Source organism: Haemaphysalis longicornis, unplaced genomic scaffold, assembly GCF_048455015.1.
Source record: "Haemaphysalis longicornis isolate Haplotype H1 unplaced genomic scaffold, Haemaphysalis longicornis Haplotype H1 scaffold_2, whole genome shotgun sequence".
Lineage (NCBI taxonomy): Eukaryota > Metazoa > Arthropoda > Arachnida > Ixodida > Ixodidae > Haemaphysalis > Haemaphysalis longicornis.
Genome location: NW_027526295.1, coordinates 114,603,864 through 114,610,653, shown reverse-complemented (window position 1 = coordinate 114,610,653; position 6,790 = coordinate 114,603,864). Strand labels below are relative to the sequence as shown.

General features: G+C 43.4%; 1 protein-coding gene across 1 annotated transcript; it reads left to right on the top strand.

The window, feature by feature from the left end:
- Positions 1–1,085: 1,085 nt before the first annotated feature.
- LOC144169127 (defensin-1-like) lies at positions 1,086–6,790 on the top strand. Its single transcript, XM_077698155.1, has 4 exons — positions 1,086–1,253; positions 3,311–3,378; positions 3,953–4,012; positions 6,479–6,790. The coding sequence occupies exons 2-4, from the start codon at positions 3,336–3,338 to the stop codon at positions 6,595–6,597; spliced, it is 222 nt and encodes a 73-aa protein (XP_077554281.1). The 5' UTR covers positions 1,086–1,253; positions 3,311–3,335; the 3' UTR covers positions 6,598–6,790.

The window sequence follows — 6,790 nt, the reverse complement described above, 5'->3', positions numbered from 1 at the left end:
TGGTTTCCAAAACAGCCAACCTTACCGGAACTCTATGGCTTAAAGAACTTCCCTGCATCTGTTGTATTGTCAGATCTAAAGACACCCATACAAGACACAAAACACGTCCAGTTGAAAGAGGCAAGAGCATTGCCATTGGCTTCGGCTCGTTTGAGTGATAAATCGCCAGTGACGCGGGGTGAGGGCGTCAAATTATTAGGAGTTTTCCCAGGGCTTCAGGTGAAGTAGCGCGGCTGACCACGGTGCAGAGTCGAAATGCGTCTGTCTTAAACCATCGCTGGCTGAGAAAATATTTGTATTCAAAGCATGTCTCTTCCATGCCGTTTATGTGGCCCGGGTTTCATTCCTTGCCTATCGGTGCCTCACGCGTCAGCTCGAAACAAAATCAGTTGCCCCCTTTATGCAATGAAAGCGGAAGTCGCGGCGGAGATTCTACGGCATCAACAGAAGCGTATGAGCTGTTTAGTTTGCCCTTCGTAGACGCCATGTGAGCAATTTTTGCTCTGGAGTGGCGTTGCCGAACAAGCGAGACCTATCCAGGAAGACACTGGTGTGCTATTCTCCGAACACTACGCGCAGCACGCTCCGGCATATTAACCGTCGATATTCTAGGAATATATGTGTGGAACTTGGTGGCATGAACCTTGGCCCTTCTTCTCGTGAAAGAGGTTTTTTAATGCAGGCTGATTGGCACATGACTGTCGTCGAAAACAAAGACAAACGCTATGACGACACAAAGATTGCGAGAAGAGACAGATTCCTCTCTCGTTTCCGCTTCTGTGTCTCGTCGTTGGGTGGTTTCCCGAGTTTGTCTCTGGGACTTTGTTTTTTCGACTAGTCACGCGGTATTTTTCAGTGAGGGCAGGGTAAAGACACGTGGCGGTGCCTTTTTTGGGTGGTATTTCTGGAAAGCGCGCTCTCTGACCTTCGGCCGCACGTGTCCTGGCTATGGCGTGTTCTGTTTATTTCAGGCTTGTTTTTTACGGTTTTTCCCTTCCTAGTATTGCCTCGCTATTGCATTCAACCAAGTGGCTATGGTGTCACTTTTGGTGGTGGATGTCAAAAACTGCCTCTGTGCTGGTAGTACAAATACCGCGATATGTCGTGGACGGTGACAGTTAGGGCACTCTCGTTCAAATTGCATCCCCTGTTCGACCAGAACGAATTTATTGCAGCCTAGCTTATCGTCGTTGGCTGCCGTGCTGATCTTATCCTCATATCTCGCTTTTGGATGCAATTTCCTGCCGGCCAAAGTAAGCAAAATTTTTTTCTTGGTCCATATTTCGATGAAGACTGACGGATGTTGTCAAATGTCGGCCCGCCATTTCTAGAGCTCTCGGAAGTGTCACGAACCAGAGTTACTAACAGCAGTTTGAGGCCACGACGCAAGCAGACATTACGAATACCCACAAAGCCGCTCTCTGCGGTCGTCACACGCGGAGTGTTGGACGTCCACGACACGTGACACCCACCCAACTAAAGCAGCCGTGGCTTCATCTTGGTAGCTAGGATTTGGCACTTCTGGCCAGTCGGGTCCACAGACGGAGGTTAGGTTAAGAGGCGGCCCAGCTTGCTGTAGACTTGCCCTAGCGGTGCATTAACGTGGACGACCACGTTTCGAAGCAGTTGTTGAAGTAGATGGTACGGAGCTTCCATCATCATATGTAACACGCAGATCATCATATTTACAACGCAAGAACGAAGCCGGGGAGAGTTGGTGCGCTCATTTTACACAGACCCATTAACTGGTGCCTTCACCAATTCGACATTCTCCATATCGCCTTAGAGGGCACGTGTGCTCTCTGCCCGCTTATTTTGATGTTGGTGCGTTTCATTTGTTACAGGTGCATACCCAATCAAGTAATCAGAAAATCATGACTTTTTGGCGGTGCTGGAGGATTATAAAGTGCTATAAAAGTTGCGTTTACCTCTAAATTGACAAAGTGAGAAAAAGAAAAGAGAATATTTATAATAATAATACAATATTAGTAAAAGAACAGCAGAAAGTTTTAAATGTATAGCACGGAGACCGCCTTTTTGACCATTCAAGTTAACTAACGCTTCCAGCCACCAGCCACATTGGGTGACTGGTGGCTTAAATAATGCCTGACCCTCAAGGAAACTCTATTAGTCAAAAAACACACCCTGAATACACCGGCCAAGTATTATATCTTTTCTCGTTGTATATTGCGAAATATTGTGTTTAGGTTAACTTTAACGCGTTTGGTTCGTCCAGTGTGCCCTCTGCTCAGGTCTATATTCGTTCCGCTCTCAAATGACCAAAAATGAGCCATGGACGCACCATCGTGAAGGCGATGAATAAAAAAAGCAATGACCCATTTGACCACAATACTAGCCGCTGCTATCGACAGACGTTTACGATAGTGGTTTTAAGCCCGTCTTCGTGTAATGGCTTACTTTGATACAGTCCTCTCAATTCGTCACAGCGGTTTTATTCTTCTTATTTTGTTGCACTGCCCCCATGTTTGTAAACTTCAGCAGGTTTACTTTGAATAGCCCTTTTGGCTGCCGCTGTCAAAGAAGACCAGTACCAGTAAGGTTTTTGTTCGAGAGTTCCACAAGGGTGATTGTTGCCTGTAAAACATTTGTACAATGGCACTAAAACAATTCTTCAAGTTTGCATGCTTTCAAACAGCGTTTGTACCCTTGCATTATTGAGGCATTTTTCAGAACAAAGCAAGCTTGGTCAAGGCACGTATGCCGGAAACCACCGACCTGACGTTAAGTTTTCTTTTACGCTTTGTCCACAAGACGCTTAAGCTGCTGTGGTTAACCAAATGAACATTGCTTTGGGGTTTCTCTTCAGTGTTATATTTCTTTTGAGCGGGGCAAAACTGAGCTCCCTAATTGAGGCACCAGTGGATAAATGAGCGACGTTTACTCTGGTATTCTGAGTTCTTCTCCACTCAAGCCTCCAGTGAAGGAGATGTTTGAAATCGGTTTCACCATTCATAAGCATTGCGGAATCCTTCCCTCAGCCGAGTGGATGGAGCAAATGGAGTGGAGGAGGGATTCAGAATACGGCCTTTCGGCTGATTGACGCTGAGCAGCGCTTCCTAAGCAAGAAATATCAAAATTTTTGTTGATGGAAGCTCGTATTGCGCATGTAAATAAGGAAGCCTATTTTTGCGCGTGTGCCGAGTTCGCTAACTCATTTGCTCGAACCTGAACCTCCAAAAAACAAATCTTGTTGACAAAATGACTGAGGATGATTGAAAGGCAGTGCAAAACCTTTTTAAAGCCTTTTTCCGATATTTGAAGTATATCCGCAACGCCTGCAACTTTGCAGGTGCAACGTCCTGCGGAGGACCAAGATGAGGCTCTTCTCAGCTGCTGTCCTGTTGGGGATTCTATTGTGTAAGTTTTACTGTAATGGGTCCAAACGAATCAGTCGCAATGCGTAGGCTTCATGGTATCCCGGAGACTGAGCTCGGACAAGCATCTGGCACCGCGGGCGGAATGCAGGAGTGGAGCTTTGGACGCGGGTTCCATTTCGCGCTGCGGCTGCCGGTTTTCTGATGGAGGCGAAAAGCGAAAACGCCAGTGTATTCGAGATTTCTGTGCAGTTTAATGATCCCCAGGTTGTCACACTTCATCCGGAGCTTTCCACTACGGCGCGCCTCATCGTCTGTGTAACGTCGGCGGGCTGAACCCTACAATCAATCAAGCAAGGATTAGAGATTCTCGGAATGTGCGTGTGTGATAGTAAGTGTAAGCAACAAAAAAGTCCTTCGCTTGACGCTCGCGTCATTTCGTATCAAGCACCAACGACCTCACGCTATTTTTGGCAAGACATAAGGTACTTTTCTTTCAGACTTTGCGGTTGGTTTTTTATAAGACGGATAGTGCAGCAGCTCTGAACACCGGTCTCGTTTTCGGCATTGCTTTTGTGCGTTGGTGGCGAAAGGGGTGGCGCGGCTAATTTTCGCAGGTTTCCTGACCATGACTAGTGGAACCGAAGTAGATCCATCGAAGCCTTTGGTCCGTGTCCGTGAGTACTAAATCTTTCCTGAGTCTCACTGTAAGACAAGGTATAATGCCATTGTTTTGATTTTCCCTCAAAATAAATGCCTTCTACAGCATTAGGGGAATATTCTCGAAGCGGTTAAAATTCCAGCTAGATAAGCCTAGTTTCATGGCTCTGATATATAAACATTGAAAGAGGAAAGCATTCCTTTGGAAATAATTTAAATCATAGCAATCTTTGCCGAGTACCCCAACAGCCAGGACCATGTAGACCCTGCATTTCCATAAAACTACAGATTTGGCGAACGTAGGTAGCACTTGCGGTCCTTATAATAGCGCAAAATTAAGATAATTAGATGAAAAAACTTGAAAATTCATTTAAATAAAAAAAATTCACAATAATGTTGTGATAAAATCATAAATATGCATCTTATACATATCCTATTGGAACCCAAGAATAAACAAGTTCGTAAAGAAACATTAAGAATACCAATGAAAATAGCGAAAACGACGACCCGTGTAAGGCTGTGCAATTCTATAAAAATGCAGATGTGACGGAAGTAACACGCGTAACCATTATAATAGCGTAAATAGAGCAATACGTCGAACGGAATTTTGAAAAACCAAAGAACAAAAAATAGCAACAAAAATGTTCACACAAGTGATCAGAAAAAATAAAAGATATGCTATCACATGCGTCGGCCCCAAAACCTGAGAATAAACAAAAAACGTCCACAAAAAAAACGTTCACAGCACGAATAAAAATCGAATACGACGACCGTGTAACGAATGTCCTGCATTCCCAGAAAACTGCAGATTTTGTGAAAATAACACCTGCATTCATTATAATCACCTAATTGGAGATATTGGTGCAACACAATTTCGAAATAATTAAAAATAGGAAAAAACTGAGAAAGTATAATTTGTACAAAACTGTTCCGACAAAATCAAAACTCTGCAACTTATACATATCCCCACACAACCAAAGAAAAAAACAAGAAAACCCTCAAAAGAATGTTAGAAATGGATACATAAATACCATAAATGGTTCAACTCTGCAGTACGCCTTCCTTCTTCGGAAAAATACATAATTAGTGATGTAAAGGCACTTCATAGCTGGAATGGTATACAGGGTGCCAGCTATCATGCACCAAGATTTAAAAGAAGTGCAATGGCGTTACTCCAAGATAACCTAGAGCATAATTTTCGCACTACTGCGGAGAAGCGGTCAGTAATTTTTCGTTGAGACTTAACTATTTGTAACTAATGATCCAACTCAAAAAGTACTCTCCTAATCATTAATGTGTCAGTGAGACACTTGCTGGTACCGACGAGGGGCATCTAACAGCGGTATTTTCAGCGACGAACTAATTCCGCATTCATTTATTCTTACTGATAAAGAAACCACACCAATACCACGTTGCGGCATTGCAGCCCGCCTTGTGAAGCAATGCCCTCGAACAGGATGCCTCTGACTTAGCCAGAAGAAAATAAAGGGAAGGAAAGAAGCCGGCATCGCGACCGAGTTAGTGCCTTTTCTCTCAGACGCCCCGCGAAACTTCCTGTTGCTGTTCCTCCTTTGCATGCCATTATAAAGGTGATGCGCCGCCACTTCTGGTGGTTGACAGGCGAATCCGCAGCTTTCAATCAAGTTATTTCAGGGTGATGGTTTGCCTGGTGGGCTTGAGTGCCGTCACGTGGTATTTTTTATATTTCGCTGTGGTTATTTATGAGTACGAATAAATGAGTAAGCAATTGGTTAGTTGCTGAAAATACCGCTGTTAGATGCATCGTGTGGGTACGTAAAAGTGTCTCATTGAGAGTTTAATGATTAGGAGAGGACTTCTCAAATAAGAAAATTTATAAAAATTATTAGCAAGGATTATTAACGACAGAAGCTACTATCCGCTTCTCCTCTGCACCGCAAAAATTATACAGTGTATTTTCTTCGAGTAATACAACTGCGCTGTCATTAAATCTTGGTTCATTAAAGGTGGCGCACCCTCCATATTTACATCATTGGCGAAACGAAAGAAAAGAAAACTTCAAAAGAATAGAATAATTCAACGTATTTCGCTACTGATAGTCATAACTGGGTATAAAGAACTCACACCCGAGAAAAGCGGCATAAGGATGCTATAAATTATTAGTCGATTCTACGAATTTCTGCTGCTTTTGAGCTATTGGAAGGCGTATTAAAAATAGGGCTGGAAATTCAGATTTGGAGCGCTGGCCCTCGGTGGAAAACCAAGTTTAGGATACCATGTCTGCGTTTCCTGTGTAGAGTTGACATTACTTTAGAGTGGAGGGAAAGTTGGCAATATATTAAAAGCCGCAAAAAACAAATATCTGATTTGATTTCGATAAAATTATACCTGTATGTGAAATTTTCCCGATTTGTTTTATGCCTTTATGCCATAGAAATAAGAGCTACCCGGTACATTTGGATGTTGGAGCCATACAAACACTTGTACGGTGACCATATTTACAGGTCGTGGCTTCGGCTGTCCGTGGAGCGAATGGACCTGTCATGAACACTGCCAGAGCATCGGACGCAGAGGGGGCTACTGCGGAAACTTCAGGTTGACTTGCTACTGCTACAAAGACTAGTCGCCGAGAGATTTAAATAAAGGACCGGGGCGAAGATATTTTGCGTTTCATTTGACAAAGTTCTGAGCTTCCAGATATAGCGTACACGAGAGGATATACAATGCAAATATTACTGTAAATTACAAATACATAAGTGGTAATAAACAGTAAATATATGTATTATATATAATTTCTTCATAAGAGATGTAAGATA

What these genes read in the sequence shown, in the direction of transcription:
- LOC144169127 (XM_077698155.1), top strand. Translation starts at nt 3,336, where the DNA reads ATGAGGCTCTTCTCAGCTGCTGTCCTGTTGGGGATTCTATTGT. An exon ending in CCTGTTGGGGATTCTATTGT is followed by an intron (nt 3,379 to 3,952) that starts GTAAGTTTTACT and finishes TAATTTTCGCAG; the next exon opens with GTTTCCTGACCATGACTAGT. An exon ending in GAAGCCTTTGGTCCGTGTCC is followed by an intron (nt 4,013 to 6,478) that starts GTGAGTACTAAA and finishes CCATATTTACAG; the next exon opens with GTCGTGGCTTCGGCTGTCCG.